This window comes from Dendrobium catenatum, unplaced genomic scaffold, assembly GCF_001605985.2.
Source record: "Dendrobium catenatum unplaced genomic scaffold, ASM160598v2 fragScaff_scaffold_488, whole genome shotgun sequence".
NCBI classification, from domain to species: Eukaryota; Viridiplantae; Streptophyta; class Magnoliopsida; order Asparagales; family Orchidaceae; genus Dendrobium; species Dendrobium catenatum.
In genome coordinates, this window is record NW_021318950.1 from 1,499,926 (window position 1) to 1,517,045 (window position 17,120).

At 33.4% G+C, this 17,120-nt stretch overlaps 1 protein-coding gene across 1 annotated transcript in view; it reads left to right on the top strand.

Moving 5' to 3' along the window:
* Nucleotides 1-9,981, top strand: part of LOC110106482 (isoleucine--tRNA ligase, cytoplasmic) — a 40,113-nt gene extending 30,132 nt beyond the window's left edge. The window contains exons 16-27 of the mRNA XM_020836413.2: nt 2,611-2,748; nt 2,842-2,945; nt 3,019-3,082; nt 5,243-5,331; nt 5,437-5,578; nt 7,437-7,500; nt 7,577-7,644; nt 8,103-8,225; nt 8,310-8,375; nt 8,500-8,611; nt 8,815-8,906; nt 9,587-9,981. Of these exons, the coding sequence (XP_020692072.1) occupies nt 2,611-2,748; nt 2,842-2,945; nt 3,019-3,082; nt 5,243-5,331; nt 5,437-5,578; nt 7,437-7,500; nt 7,577-7,644; nt 8,103-8,225; nt 8,310-8,375; nt 8,500-8,611; nt 8,815-8,906; nt 9,587-9,688 (1,164 nt within the window). The 3' untranslated portion in view covers nt 9,689-9,981. The remainder of the gene's footprint in view (nt 1-2,610; nt 2,749-2,841; nt 2,946-3,018; nt 3,083-5,242; nt 5,332-5,436; nt 5,579-7,436; nt 7,501-7,576; nt 7,645-8,102; nt 8,226-8,309; nt 8,376-8,499; nt 8,612-8,814; nt 8,907-9,586) is intronic.
* Nucleotides 9,982-17,120: the final 7,139 nt, after the last annotated feature.

Sequence of the window (17,120 nt, forward strand, 5' to 3'; positions counted from 1 at the left end):
CATCTCTTATCAATAGGGCGATAAATCTCCTCAAGATTGTTACAGTACCTTGAAAGAAAAATATGATGAACTCTTTCAATATTGCTCTTTTACCACTTAGTCCACTTGAAAATATAAAATGAAGAATTTTTTATTGCTAGTTTCTCTGTGGTTTCCATTCATCTCTCCACTTTGTTTAAGAGCAATTGATGGTTGGTTTTGTTAGTCTCAACATTTCCACAACTCTCTCACACATTCTTCTAGTTATGAAGTTTACTTTGTATTCTTTTGATCATGTGCATGCTATTATTGTTGCCAGTGCAAGAGGCAGTTTGGGTAATTGTGATCATGTTTATGGTCTAGTCTATTTTTCGACCCTGTCAGCATTGCCAAAGGACTAAGCACTCATTCGAATATTGTTGGAAAAAATTTGGTTACGGCTTAGGTTGCTCAACATCTCGCCGCCACCACCCTTGATTTTGTTGCAACCAATTTTGAAAATGCTCTCCCAAAAAAAAATATTATTGCATATTACAATTTTGACTTGACTGCCTTTGCCTCTTATGCAATCTCCTATTTTTTTATTGCAACTGCTTACTTTGGTACATCTTGATTCTTAATTTTTAGTGTTCTTCCCACATGACAACTAAGCCTATAGTTATTTTCATAACCATAAATCTCTTCCACTTGTTATTGTTGCTAAGGGATCTCACATGATAGGCAATCCACAATTATCTTCTCACTTAACCATGCAATCTCTCCATCCTATCATTGTTGTTGGTAGATCACCCTCCTATGTCTATAAAGCAAGGATATATTTTTCTCTCCTTAATTTTAGAATGTCTTATCTGTTCTCTCTTTCTGGTGAACTTTTTTATATAAATTATATCAAATCCCACAACTATTCAGTAATGTTTTTATCCTTTTTACAATGTTTTATAGGATACAAGGACGAAGAAGATGATTTGTGGTGGTGTTAAAGTTGGAGGCATTTACCATCTCTCTAATAATGCTACATCAATCGCTCTTTCTTCCACTATATCTCTTTACCAGTGACATTATTGTTTAGGTCACCCTCCTCACTATCCTTGTGGTTTTGCTCATCTTCTTGTTTTTAAGTTTGGCTATGAGTGCAAATAACATCGAGTCTCTTTTTCTATGTCCAAATCCTTTGATTTTCGTACTTCTTTTAACTTGGTCCATTCCAATATATGAGTTCCACTTTCTGTGCTCGCTCTTCTTGATTTTCATTTTTTTGGTACTTTTTTGGACAAGTACAAGGGTTTAGGGAATCTCTCAAATTTTTGAAGATCAACACTGCTAAATATGGAATTTGGGAAGCTTTTTCACTTTGTCGTGGAGAGGGAGTGAGTGGATGACATTTGGATGGTTTACAAGTGGTGGGGGCAAGAAATATAGGGGAGCCTATACCCCTCGCCCGCACAAGAGAAGTGGGACGACACAAAAACGAAGAGACACGAAATTCAAGATGAGAAGAGAGAAGATAACAAACTCTTACATTTCAAATTTGACATAAATAAAAACTTACAAACTAGACTCCAAATAAAATGACGACACCCTAAAGTTGCTGCACTTGGAGAAGAAGGATACAGGTGGAGCGGCACTTGCGGAGAGACGAAAGAGGTTAGAAGCTCGAGAAGAAAGGTTGGAAAAAGCCCGCAGGATTTCCGGAGGGGATGAGAAAGAAGGGTGGAAAGAGCCCGCAGGATTTCCAAAGCGAACCGCAGGTTATACCTTTTCCAAAAATCACATTTCATTCACTATTTCAAACATTACAAATCCCCCATATATATAGGTATGAAAGGGAATACAAAGAGACACATTACATTAATTTTAACACAAGAATTTCAGCTCAATTTTGATTGAGCTAGTAGACTCAAGGGAAGCCAAAATTCATATTATTTTGGACATGGGTTTACCCCCCCTTTGTCTACATCAACAAGTTCGTTGCGCTGAAGCCAACCACTTCATGCTTAGAATTTGGGAAACCAACTACAACCACGAGAACTATTTAACTTAGAAGTCTTTTGTATACATGTGCAAGCATACACTCACACCAAAACACGCAAGATGGCCTCATCGTTATTCTAAGCAATTCATGTGAAACTTGGAATTGACTTCAAATTAGATCTAAGCAACCTAGTGGTTTGTGCTTAGCGAGTTACATGATTCAATTTGGATATAATATGAACTTATTTAACTCGGTTATCGTTTTAATTGATTTTTCAATTCATAACTCTATCTATTGTACTTAATCTCATTGTTGATATCGCTTATTTTTTTAGAATGCTTATTTATTAGCGAAGGCAAATTTTTTTATATTGTGTGATTATTGTGCCATGTCTTAGTCTTATCTTGTGCCATGATCATGTTACATTCGTATTCTATAAGTTGATTTCAACTTATTGCAACAGCCGATTCGTGTGACAGTATGGTTTAAGTAATATATGATTAATAGATGAATTGCAAATCATATCAGTTAAATAATCGAGTTCCATATAAAATGGCTTCCTAAGAAGCCATGATTTCAACTGCTAATTCATATTTGTTTAAGGATTCCTGAGCATTCTACGTTTCCATAGCTTACCTTTATTCTATCACTTTTTGCAGGTACTTTTGACAACATGCATGGCAATGGCTCCATTTACGCCTTTCTTCACTGAAACTCTTTTCCAAAACTTGCGGAAGGTTTCCAATGTATTGGAGGAAAGCATTCATTACTGTAGTTTCCCTTCTGCCAGTGGAAAGGTACCTCACTAATAACAGAAAGGTCATGCCCACTTGCTCATTAGCTTATATTTTATTTTTCGATAATAATAAAAATTACTATTAAACTTGTAGAGAGATGAGCGCATTGAGCAAAGTGTTACAAGGATGATGATCATCATTGATCTTGCACGGAACATCCGCGAAAGGAATAACAAACCTCTTAAAACTCCACTAAGGCATGATCGTAAATTTCCCTTTTTTTGGCTTATTTTAATTTTTTCTTACTTCAGTATTTTTTTTAATCTCCAGAGAGATGGTTGTTGTTCATCCTGATGGTGAATTTCTTGAAGACATTACTGTCAAACTTAAAGAGGTTTGCCAAAATTGCTTATGAATTTTTTTATTTTTTCCAATAATTGAAGTTGATATTATCTTCATATTTGTTTGCAATGTTTTTGTGGTCTTTTCTTGTTCACTGGCATTTGCCATATGGAAGTATTTACTCTGCCAAATGTTGAGTTTAAATATAAAGACCCACGGCTAGATTTTCATTTTCATATGTTTCTTTGATATGATCCACCCTAAATCATTTTCGTCATCCACCCTTTCCCGCTGCCCCTTATAGTGTAATTTGCGCTAATTGACAAAGCGCAGTGTATAGCTGAACGCTTGTTATCCAGCAGGCATTCAGTCATCAATATGAAACTAGAGAAATAAATAATGGTGTGTGTTAAAAGTAAAAATTTGCATTTCCACCCAAGCTACTACCTTTTGCTTGTATTTTCATTGAATGAATTCCTCCATGTAAATCTACTTTTCAACTAGGATCTAAAAAACTGCCCATCTTTTCCCACAACTACTGTTGGCGCTGTTGAAATTTTTGAATTTAACAGATCCACTTGCAGGATAAAAGTTGTCATCATCAGCTGTGCTGCATTTTTTCTTGTTTCAGTTGCATGTATCCTTCTTATCATGAATTCTTGTTAAGAGTTATATTAGTGTAAGAATGAAAGGGAGAAGCCAACCCTGCCAATTTATAGAATTGATGCTGATGTTTGCATGATATCTGTCAGCCTATTTGGGAACTTAATAGGATGCACTTTAGAATGCTTTTGGGAGAGACATTATATGAACTGAATTGTTGAGGGCAAAAATATCAGATGGAAATTTTGTAGATGGCAAAAAGCATGGAATTCAATACCTTCATTCACATCACTGAAGCATGGTTTGCGAATGCTTTGCACCTAAGAAACTTTTCACTTTTGCTGACTCCACTGAATTGTGGGTGACAAGTAGATGATAATGTTGTCAAAATGCGTGAACTGCTTTTGGTTGGCTCTAATATGAAGAAGTCGGGGAATTTTATGGTTCATTATATTGGAGATTGGGATCATGAATTATTTAAGCATCAAAGATAATGATCATCAATCACCTTCGGTTCCAATGCTAACTTAATACATAGAAAATGAGCATGATAGTAAAATTGTACGCTCCGAAGTTATTGGTGTCATAGGCTTAAAAAAGTTATATTAAATTATGGAAGCCATAAAGGTAACATGAGTTTAGGGCATCAATTACCTCGTGTTTTCAAGGAATTTAGTATTAGTTGCATGCATAGAAAACATTTAGTGCCGAATATATAATTGAGCATGAATTATATTGTGCACAACTAAATATCCCAAAAAATTAACATCATCATTATCCTTATTTCATCTCTTTTGGCTTATGCTTGTGAATCCTTCTTAATTCATTCCTCTTTAGTGATGCGTTACGTATTTCTAACCATTTGACTTTTGTCTCCTCCTTCGCCTTTATAATCATTCTGTGGTATCTGTGTCTACCCATCTTGTTGGTGTGTCTTCTCTCAGCATTGTGCGTGCCCAAACCATTTGTTTATTTTTCACTACTACATGTTCAGTAAATATTCTTACTCTTGTTGTTTCTTTAATATTATACATCTAACTGCATATCTTACTAGTTTTATCACATTTATTTTAATATTCTCATGTCGATGCATCTTAACTTGACTATCAATGACTTAATTGTTTCCCAGCACTTGGATACATTTATCAAGGTCATTCTAAATGCACTGTTATAATTACCATTTACCATTTTTAAAGGTTTCAACATTACATTGTTTTCTGCCTTGGAAATTGTTTCAACATATCACCTTTTTTTTCCTTGGATGTATCCATGGAGTGCTTGTGGTCTATAATTGACTTCCTAAATATTAGCTTGTTGATGTTTTTAGCTGGTTGGTTGACCGATATTTATGTACCAGGTCTTAATAACTTGGCATAATAATGGCATGCTAAATTGAAACCGTTTTTATCTTCTGCAAAAAATAGCATCGACTGTGGTATATTTTATACCTATTTGAATTTATTATTTTGTTGTTGGCTTCATAATTGCTGTTTTTGGCTTCATAATTCAAGTTTTTCACTCTTTGCGTGCTATTGTTTGAAAGATTTATTAATTAAGATTTTATTTTAGAAGACTTGAGTTGATACTAATAAGTTTCCTGTCTATGAAGTATGTACTTGAAGAGCTGAATGTAAAAGCAATCCTTCCTTGCAATGATACATTAAAGTATACATCTTTAAGGGCCGAACCAGACTACAGGTGCAATTTATATATTTTGGTTTTTTGTGCGCCGTGGCTTAAATAACCATGTTAAACTTGTGGCTTTATGTTTATTTATTTATTTATGTATTTTTTTATATTTAGTGTCTTAGGTGTCCGACTGGGGAAAGCTATGGGAGTTGTTGCAAAGGAGGTCAAGGCTATGAGGCAGGCTGATATTTTAGCTTTTGAAAGTTCTGGAGAAGCTACATTTTCGGGGCACTGTTTAAAATTTAATGAAATTAAGGTTTGTGCTTAATAAGTTATAGGGACAAAGTGTTTGATGTTATTATTACTTCAAACATTTTCCTAGGTTTTATTTGATCATGATACCTCCAACCAAGTCTTATATAATTTACTAAAATAATAATTATGCTGAATGAAGTCCTTTTTTGGATCGTTATGCTTGAAATCTTTTTGGCATTCATATTATTGCGTTAAACTGATAGTGCTGGGTAACAATGCTAAATTTCTATTAGAGAAGGATCAGCTGAGCCAACCCCAAACACCTAAACAAGGCTGTTTCTAAAGCTGATGCTGAAAGTTTCAAAAAAGTTTTGAATTTTTATTTACTTGTGTTAACTTCAATTATTTTTATTTCACCTGAACATTCATAATGAATTCCTATCAGTTAATTCTTTTAGCCATACTGTTCTTTATTAATATATAAGCACTTCTAGTTAGGATTTTTAACTTGAAAATGAAGAATTATTAGAAAACATTAAGATCAAAGAATGTGAAGGATTTGAGTATAAAATCTTAGAATATATGCTTTTGAAATTGGAAAGCGTCTGAAATTGGGAAACTAGAATTTGAAATAATTTTTTGATTATGATAAGAAGGTGATGCAATTTTAGCAAAACCAGAGAACGACACAAGAAATTTAGGAAGAACACAAACTTTTTTATTGAAAAAAAAAACTGAGAAGAAAAACATAAGATACAGTTGGATCTTCAATTGGAAGGAAGATACAGCTCTCCCAAATCCCTAGCTGTCTGCTAGAGCCCACTCAACCTAAGCAAAACTAATTCCAGCAAAATCAAGCATAAAAACTGAACCCGGGTAAACAACTTATTTAAAGCATACAAAACATAGCAAATCTCAAAACAGCCCTCTCCTAATTCCCTCCCAAATCAGCCCCAAATTTGCCATCTTCAATTAGGAAACATCTACTAAATAATCTCCTCCAATTCAGCTCCCAAATCAGCCATCTTTAATTAGTAAACTTCTCCTAATTAATTCCTCCAAATCAGCCCCTAAATTTATCCTCTTCAATTAGGAAACATCTCCTAATTAATCTCCTCTAAATCAAGGCCCCCTTTAATTAGGAAACATCTCCTAATTAATCTCCTTCAAATCAATTCCCTTTCCTTATAAATTTCCCTCTCCTATTTGAATTCAAATAGGGGATCTTTTCTTAATTAATTTCCTCCTTAATTCCCCTCCTATCATAATAAATTATTGCTTTGTTGGGCCTCACAAGGGGGGCCGAAATCTTCCTGAATTTTGTTTCAGGTTCCGCCCCCTCCACTGTCTGCTGGGCCGGCCTATCCAACCTCCCTTTGCCTATAGCCCTAACAAATTACTGCCCAAAATTCTGTTCAGTCATATTGACGCAATCATAAATAAGTCTCAAATGAAGATAAAGATTTGTAGTGGGAGAAAATTTTATTCTTTCTGTTACCTCATCTTCATCATTAGCCTTATGAGACCGTTAGGGTCACCTTCATGAATCCTTCTTCATAATATCTGTGCAGTGTTATATTGTCATGTTGACTTCAGCTTATGCAGTTATTTTTGCCCAATTCTAATCATGTTATCTTTAGTTTTACACATTTTAGTAAATATTCTTCCTACAATAATTATACATTTGCCGCATTGGTTCTTCCTTTTCTTCACTCTTATATATGCATTAACAACTTAAGCCGATTTTCTACAATATTATCGTTTGTGAGTGCTACTCCATCACTATATCTAGCACAATCATTTTATGTTGTATGTTGGCTGAAATGCTCGCGGGCAGTACCCGCTTCTTTTTATTTATTTGCACCTAGAACCTATAATTTTGGAAAGAGTGAATACATATATTGTCACCTATGTTACAGGTTCTGCGGGAATTCCAGAGACCTGCCAACATTTCAAAGAAAGAAATGGATGCGGCCGGGGATGGTAATTGGATTTGCTTGTATTCAATTTTAGAGAACATTAGAAGTCATTTGTGCATATTAATTTCCTTAACTTTTAGGTGATGTCCTTGTGATATTGGATCTACGTGCTGATGAATCCTTGTTTGAGGCTGGTATCGCACGCGAGGTAATGCGAAGCTACTTGGGAAAGTTACTTTATCAGTCTGGTTTTATTTGTTGTTTATTTCCTGATAGGGAAACACCCTTTTATGTACAATAAAAGTTTTGATTGATTAATCAAATATTGCATCAGGTTTTGATATCCTTCTTGAACAATTTTTTATCAAGATATCCTGATATAAAATTTTTCCTTATACTTTTTCTTGTGTAATCAAAATGGAAAGCGGTTCTCTTATCTTGCTTGGAATTGTCTATCTAATTGAATGCTTTTAGGACTCTTATGTAATTGATACGGTAATTTGGCCAGTTCTAGAATATTCTACTCATTGTTGAGCTGTTGATGAAAAGTAGCTGGGGCTTCATGTTAATTTCCTTGATATTTTCATTCTTCTTTAGTTGTGATTAATATGTTTTCGATTAATTATTTTTATTTGATGTTGCTAAATCTATTAATCTTTCATTTAGGTAATTAATAGGATCCAAAAACTAAGAAAAAAAGCTGGATTAGAGCCCACTGATTTTGTGGAGGTTTTCTACGAGTCATTGGATGAGGACAAAAATGCTTTAGAGAGCATTGTGAAGTCACAGGTATGATTTCTGTTGATTGGGAATTTAAAGCTTGATTCTCACTACTGAATGTGTATCACACTGCCCTCTCTTGCGATGCTGTAGGACCAATACATGAGATTGACACTTGGTTCACCTTTGCTTCATCACACTATGATTTCAAAGGATACTGTAAGTGATCTGAAGGCTTCCTCCCAACCCCCATTCCATCTTTGAAAAAAGAAAGCTCTCATCATATTCTATTGAGAATGATAGGTCTTAGTTGCATTGCCCTGTAATTTGCTTTTGCTCTCAGGTTATTTTCTGCCGTGAGGAGGTTCATGGAGTTTCGGGTTTTTCATTTGCTATTACCATCACGAGGCCTACCCTGGTGTTTGTTTTTGAAGCCATTGCCAAATTATTTTATGGTAATTTCATAGCTTTTATACGGCTTCGTTTGGACGGCTTTCTTATTGCTTATTAAAGTAACTTTTCAATACAAAAATTTAAATTTTTATATTAAAAAACTGCTTGAAGAAGCAGTAAGAAAGCCGTCCCAAATAAAGTCTTAGTATACATTTTGCTATGCAGTTGTCTTTAACAAGTTCTTATGCTGTTGTGCTGATCTCAGGAAATAACAAGTTCGCTGAAGCTTTATGCACTTATCTGCTATCTAGGGACCATTCCAAGTTAAGATCAGAGTTTCAGGCTGGAAAGGGCAAGGTTTGTATGATTCCATTCGCATATCCATTTGTTACTATTATAAGTCTTCTTTTTTTTTTTTATTCTGAGCTTAAGCTGGCAGGCTTATGGGTTTATATCTCTATGCTCCTTTCCTCTTTAACAATTCTTGTTTTGTGCTGATCTTTAGGGGAAATTATTTGGTGCGGAGTCCGGACTTAGCTCTACGTCCGGACTCCAATTAAATTTTGACAGGTGTAGTGGACACGTTAATTGGATTTCATTTTTTTAGGTCATTTTATATTTCACCACGGCATTTCACTGCTCACAAAGCAAAAAAAGCATAGCAAAAGAGTAACAAAATGGCAGCAAAAGTAAAATGGTAGCAAAAGCGCAGCAAAAGTATGGCAAAAGAGCAATTAATTACACATTATAAGTTTTTAGAAAATTTTCCTTACAAAAAAGCGCAGTGAATATCCGCATGTCCAAATTTAATTGGAGCTACGTCCGGACTCCGCACTAAATAATTTCTCAATGTTTAGGCGATATAAACAAGATTTTGCGCCAAAGATGAATTTTTTTTCTCCTTCGCAACATAAATTTCAATGAAGCTATACAATGGCTAGAAAAGACCGGAGTAGTGTTAGCCACTTAATGACTTCAAAAGGAATATTTTCCATTTTCCCCGTTTCCTAAGTAATATTTTTTCTTCTCTTTTGCAGATCACAATTGAATGCTTAGAAAATCTGCCTGCGGTCGAAGTGGAATTAGGAAAACATTTATTTTTAAGCATTGGAGATTATTACTTGAGCAGAACAGTGTAGGAGAAGAGAGTGTATTATTATACAGCCAAAGAAGCTTCAACACATTATTTACAGGCAGCCGAAATGAAGAGCAAAGCTCTTCCCAATGGGGATATCGTGTTGGATGTATTTTTTTTTTGTTCCAGATATTTATCTTTTTTATTCTTCTTCCGCTCATCTCTGTAACATCTCTGAGGTTATTATATCCATCATTTCCATTAAATTCAACAAATGTAGAAGAGGTATTTATGGCTGGATTGCCCATAATTAAAAGAGATTGCTTGATTCATAAGAGCACCAAAATATTTATGATCCTCTCTTTGACAAATACTTGAATCATATTGGTGAGAGCATCTCTTAGTATAGGTTGTCATAAGCATTGGCTCTCACCCTCTTTCCATTTCTCTTTTACTTATTTTCTCTCTACTCTCTCTATCTCTCTTTCTCTCTCTTCATTATGGATGATACTAGTTTTTTCTCTACATTTTTACATTATTATTTTTTTAATTAAAAGTTTCGTCAATTCTTTTATTATTTTAAAAAAATTTAGTTTATAGGAGATTTATGTAATTAAAATTAAAAAATTATATCATAGGAGAATTATAATATTTAAATTTAAATCAAGTAGCTTAAAATATATTTATTATAAATGTTTATATATTATGAATATACTTTTATAATAATAAGAAGATGAAGTTTTTTTTATATATTTATTGCTCTTAAATTTTTTTTAGTGATATTTTTATTTAAATTAGATATGAAAATATAAGGTAGAAGAGTAGTTGAAATAAATTAGTATGATAATATATATTTTAAATAAATTTGAATTGAAATTAATTTAGATGAGTATGATAATAAATTTCTTTTCATTATCATAAAATTTATCTTTTTATAATTAAAATAATAATAATAAATTAAAACTACAATGTTAATTTTAAGATAAAATGAAAAAGCTTGAGAGAATTTTAAAGTAAAGATTTTATGATCCCGTAGATAAAAAATTCTGACTCTGTCACTGATTGTACATTTTATCCATATCAAGTTTAGCAAAATCTTAGTTAATGATGGTTGCTCCAACTTTTTCCTTTATCCCCCTACAAAATTGAAGGTTCCTGTATTTTTAACCACTCAACCCTTATTATAAATACCCAATCTCATTATAAGATGGACAACAGGTTTTTTATTTAAAAACTAATAAATTATGCTTCCTCAATTTTGGAAAAAATTATTCTGTGTTGACCCCATACAATATTTAGAGATCAATCAAAATGCGTCGGGGTATTTTTTTGCTCGGTACCACTGGGTATCGGGTGAAGTGGCGCATTCTGGTTGATCTCCGAAACGTCTTAGGCTCAATACTCCAAGAAATCTCATTTCCTCTGGTTGCCCAAAGACAGAAATTTAGAACTGCTATTAAATTTTAGAAATGCGCCGCTTCACAAAATTTCTAATGTCATCTTGTAACTTCAACTTAAACACTTCAATTGCCTCCAAATTAAGAAGATAAAAAGCACAATCTTTCGTCCCCCCAAAACTATCCAACATTATTGAAATTTGTAAAGCTCTAAACCTGACAATTAAATATATGGGCATTTATATCTCAAGCAAGAGACTATGGTTCTGATTGGGATGATTTTTTTACTATTTTTTATAGCGACTTTTTAGTATAAAAATTTTAATTTTTTACTATAGTAGTAATAGACCTAGTGAGGAGATTGTGACTTTGGGCGATCAAGTCATTAATAAGAGTACATGTTTTAGATATCTTGGATCTATTATTCAGAGTGATGGTGACATAGATGGGAATATTATCAGCAGAATTCAAGTTGGATATGTTATCATCAAAATTATGAAGTTGAAAAATTATAAACAAACTTTGTGCTAATTTTATATTTCATAGTAATACAACAAACCACAAACTCCACCTCATCTCATGGAAGATTATTTTTTGCTCAGGAAATTTGGCAGTTTGGGAACCTCTAACTTTTAGGCTTAATTCGTTTGTGTCGGCTTTTTTATTTCTTCTTAAAATAGTTTTCTACAAAATTGTTTTAAATAACAATAAGAAAGTCATCCCAAAATAAACTTCAAGCTCTAAATTGTGGTTACTGTTGCTCTCTTTTATGTTGTCTATAAATTTGTGATGGGCTTCTGTTGCTTTGGTGTAAGGATATTATAATATTGTTACATGATGGTGCCTGTATCTGCAACAGATTTATATCAATATTATTCTTCTTTGTCACCTCCGATGACAACTATCAGATCACTGACGTAGATTATGGGATTTTTTATTGTCCTTTTTTTTTAAGTTCTTTATCTATCAAATATAATTGTAATTTCTATAATTTTTTTTTTTATTTTGTATCAATTTGTAGCTCTTTATATATAGAAATTATAACCATGTTATAATATTGTTCTTGATGAAAATGTTGGGTGTGGTTTTCAATTTTGAAAAAAAATTCACTAATTTTTTTTAAAAATATCTTTTTGATAAATTAAATAAAATCAATTCAAAGGAGAGTTGTGTTATTATAAATATTGTTACATGATGGTGCCTCTATCTGCAACAGATTTATATCAATATTATTCTTTTTTGCCACCTCAGATGTCAACTATCAGATCACTGATGCAGATTATGGGATTTTTTATTGTCCTTTTTTTTTTAAGTTTCTTTATCTATCAAATATAATTGAAATTTCTATAATTTTTATTTTTCTTTTGTAGCTATTTGTAGCTCTTTCTATTCAGTGTTATAATATTGTTCTTAATGAAAATGTTAGGTGTGGTTTTCAATTTTGAAAAAAATCCTATAAAAATATTTCTTTAAAAATATCTTTGTGGTAAATTAAACAAAGGGGTGGTTTTTGCATATGTAACACATAAAACCATTAAAAATACATAGTTAACACCTAAGCTATTATATTTACTAATATACCGCCTAAAATACTCATTTTAAATCTATTATAGCACTCTATATTTAGCCTGTTCTCCCCGTTCGCTCCCTCCGTCCGTTTCAATCATTCACATAAGGTAATATCTAATTATCTCTCTTCCTAGTCCGAAGTCATGACTTCTCAAGTGATTTCACCCTGTTCAAATGTTTCGCACGTCATGTAGTTTCTTAGGTCGGCAATGTCTGGAGAAGACGATCGTGCGAGAGAGGGAGCAGCTCCAGTATCAACTAAGACGATAGGAGATTCCCACGCTCTTTGAGGTTTGCCTTTGACATGAGGGAATAGAGTGTTTTTTTTTATTACAAGGCTAAGAATTTTGAGATGGCAGAATATCGAATATCGAATAGGTAACTTTACATGTTAAATAAGTAAATATTGTAATTCTAAGAGTTAGGAATGGAAAAACTCCTTAAACAAAATGAATTCAATCATGTTATGTAATCTACTATTTTTATTAAAATAATTCTAATTATTTTTTATTTGTGTTCACCATAAAATATAAAAAAAATCAGTGATTGGAGCTGTTGCACATTTTTTTTCAGTTTTTTTCTGAAAAACTACTGTCAAGAGAACTGCACGCGCTCACGTGCCAGCAGCCCTGTGCATGCGGAAACCCCTTTGACTTCTCATGCACTCGACCCACCGTCCGATTACCTTTCGACGATCAGTAGCTCTCTGGTCCCCACCTGCTTTCGCGCGAGCAGACACCGCTTACTCGCATGTCTGCATCTCCACACTGCACGACCTTTTGTCCTTTGTCCTCTTTTTCTCTCCAATCCCAATTGGTAGATGGCTACTGTGGGACCCGCATAGTTGGGTCCCATATTTTTGTTTTTGTATCGGGTTTTGATTGAACTGATGGAGTTCGGTGTTCCAGCTGCAACAGCGGATTCTTCGGGGGCCCCAGTTAACCTCCGTAGCAATTACTTGGATCAATAATTGAGCTCATTAAATAAACGAAGTGGTAAATATTACACTTATAAGATCTATTTTACATGCGCTTTTTTTTTTTTTTTAACTGTCATCTTTGGAAGAGTGTTTGGTGGCGTGATTAATCTTCGGCTAACCTAGAAGATATACTCACCCCAGTAATCTTGTGGCCCGCACTTAATTAGGTCTTGCTTAATGGGCGCTGTCGCTCAAGAGGAATCGAACATGGGTTGGGATTTGAGAAACGGGTTCTCAACCGTACTTACCCACCAACCAAGCTAAACAATAGTGGGTTAGTTTAGACAATTTTTCATTTACTTTGATTTTCGGGTAATAATTACAATTTAGTTTAATTATTACTTTTTTGCAATTTTCTCATCATTTTTAAAATTTTTGTATCAAAAAATTTATTTTTGCAACCAGAGCATTTAAGGTTACATATTTGAGACAATTGTAGTCTTTTATAAAATTAGTTGTAAAGATAATATGAAGAAAATAATTTTTTTGAAAGCTACTGCATAACACGCCTAGCTTAACTTTCTAGCATAAAAACTTATCCAAAATAGTGAAAAATTAGTTGTCAAATAAAAATTGTGATTGTGATATGAAAATCAAAACAGTAAAAAAGCTGTCTGAAACGAATTTTTTCCACAACAACTTCACTACTAATTTTATAAAGCGCTACAACAGATCGGTTTTTATTTTATTTCTAAAAATATTATTTTGCAAGGGATAATGTGGCGCTTTAAGAAGACGAGAAGCAATTCTATATTATTCTATTTGTCTGTTCTGTAAAATTCGAAGTAAAAGTTATTTTTAATATTTAATATTTTCTAATATTTTAATATATTTTTTTTCAATAAGTCAAATGTCCAAACCGTTGGAAGAAATTTGAATTTTTTTTATATATTTTAACATGAGCATAATGTAAATTTTTATTTTGAATTGGATTTCTTGTAGCTATAGTTTACGGTTTAAAATACATGAAAATTAGGTTTATTATTATGGTAATCATGATTTTTTCAACTTATAAAGTATGAAGGTTGATGCAAATTTATGATTTCAAAGCACTAAAAACAAATTAAAAAAAATTAAAAATTATTTCAATGACTAGGTCTTTAAATATGACAAATTTAATCCAAAATGTCCATTAAGGCTTTGTTTGGGACAGCTTTCTTACTGTTTCTAGTAAAAAATTAAAATTTTTTTATTAAAAAATTGCTTGAAAAAACAGTAAGAAAGTCGTCCCAAACGAAGTCTTAGTTGTGATAATTTCAATATTTTTTGAATACCGGCCAATTCAATTTTTCATTTTCCTTATGAGCTGCATCATAATTTTTTGAACATTCGCTTTACTTTTTTTTACTGGCATACTGCATATTACATAGGTTGGAAGATCAACAAAAAAACCAATCAAGCACTCTCCATATGGAGATGTTATTATGTGCGGATGCCGAACGCAGTTCACCGTCCGAAAGCCAACAAGAATACGTCACGTCAGTGATATCGTACCGGGTACCGAACAGGCGATGACATGGTGCATTCTGATTGGTCTTCGTATAGAGTTCGACGTCTGCATAGAATAATTTCACCTCCATATGAGGTTTTTGACTCATCTCAAAATACTGCTAAAAAATATTGATATCTTTTTGCATGCTTCGAAATTTTGTGTCCAACTTTTTTAAGAGTCTATGTTCCAATTTAAAAATTTGAAGGGCATACTAAATTGCAATTAAGATATTAGCTAAAGATTTTGCTTCATTATTCTAGGTTTTTTTTGTAGATATAAATCCCTATGATTAATTATCCCTGTAGATCATGCAAATTTTGTTGTTGTTAAGGCTAGTTGTTAGAAGCTAAATGAATATTAGTAATTTTTATTTATGTCTTGAAAAGTTATTATTTTATCTCAAAAAGGATAGTGAGAGTAATGATGACGAACCTTACGAAGATCTTATAGTTTAGCTTGTGGAGATAGTAAACACAGCCTGACCTAAAGATTCTTATAAGTAGCTATCGATCGTATCATCTAAGAGAACCTTCTAGACTTAGAGTTGATGTTGTCTAAAAAGATGATTTTAACTCAATTTAGCTAACATAGAGTTTTATGCCATGTCAATTATACTCTCTAATTCACAACACAAAGGATTGAGGTATTGTGGAACATTTGAGCTTTAATGATGGTTGTACTTTAATAGTATCATTTTTATAAAGAAAGTAGCTAGCTAAAGAGGGTTCCTTTCATAATTATTATTCATTGATGTCATTTGACAATATAAGCATCTAGTTAGAGGATAAGTGAAATGTCTTTATTAATATGAGATTTTTTTTGAGAGTGCTCGATCAATGTGACATTGACCTTCTATATATGATCATAAGTTAATTTTAAATTTATAACTTTCGACAAATTATTGTGGACAACAGAGGTGTCCATTTCGGGTCACGGGTCGGGTTCGGGTCGAACCTGGAACTGATCCGGGTTCAATCGGGTCGACCATAACTCGACCCGGGTAGGTAAACTGGTCAAATATTCGAACTCGGACTCGACCCGGCGGGTTGCCGGGTTGACCCGACCCGACACGGGAAGGAGACCGCGCGCGGTCGAGAGCGGACGGACCCGTTTTTCAAATGGGTCGGGTTTTCGTGTCGTGTCAAATATTGACAGCCTTAGTGGACAATGCATGGTTATTATTTTAAATTTTGGGGTAATAGTTTTGCTTGAAATATTTGAATTTTATAAAATTTTTAAAATTTTATAAAGGAGTTTGATTTCTCAAAATTATTATAGATCTCTTAAAATATTTATGGGCCTCTCAAAAATAATTGCACGTTTCTCAAAGTGCGAGATTAGTTTAAGTTCCACTTATTGTTGATATGCAAGATATTTTTATATTTCAAGTTCCAGCATTTACCATGTTTGTCAGAGCACATACATACATATTTGGATGTATTTTTCATATGGTGTGAACGGCTATGGAATATGCTTATATATTTTTCAATGCACTTACATGATGTAATTGTATAAGGTTTTAATAACTTCATACATCCATGCATACTTGTGGATATAATGCAGAAATTAAGACTTCATTTGAGATAACATTTTTACTATTTTTAAAAATAATTTTTTAGTATAAAAATGGAGGAAGAGACATGATTATTTGTGGGGTTTGGCCTTCTTGGCCGATTTAGATTTAGCTTTTTTAGGAGGTGAGCTGTTGGCAGAGGAGGTTTTAGTGGAGGAAGAAGAAGGTCTGTGATTAGTGGCTTCTTAATCTTTCATAGTACGGACGTGAACCCAGTGAGTACCCCACAAGAGAGAGATTCCAAAGGGACTTGCCTTCCGACAGATCTTTTGAAGCAAAGGAAGATTTTTTCTCCGGCTTAGAATAAGACAACAGCCAGACATCACATGACGGAGGAGGCGTCGCGAGGTTAGTCGCATAAGTGGTAGGAGGCAAAGAAGGAGCCCCTAAAAGGGAAGAGCCTAGAAGGGGAGGAAAATCATGCGGAGAGAGAGCCATCCCGGCCAAAAGGCCAGGAAAGCTGCTGGGAACGAGAGAGCCGCCAAG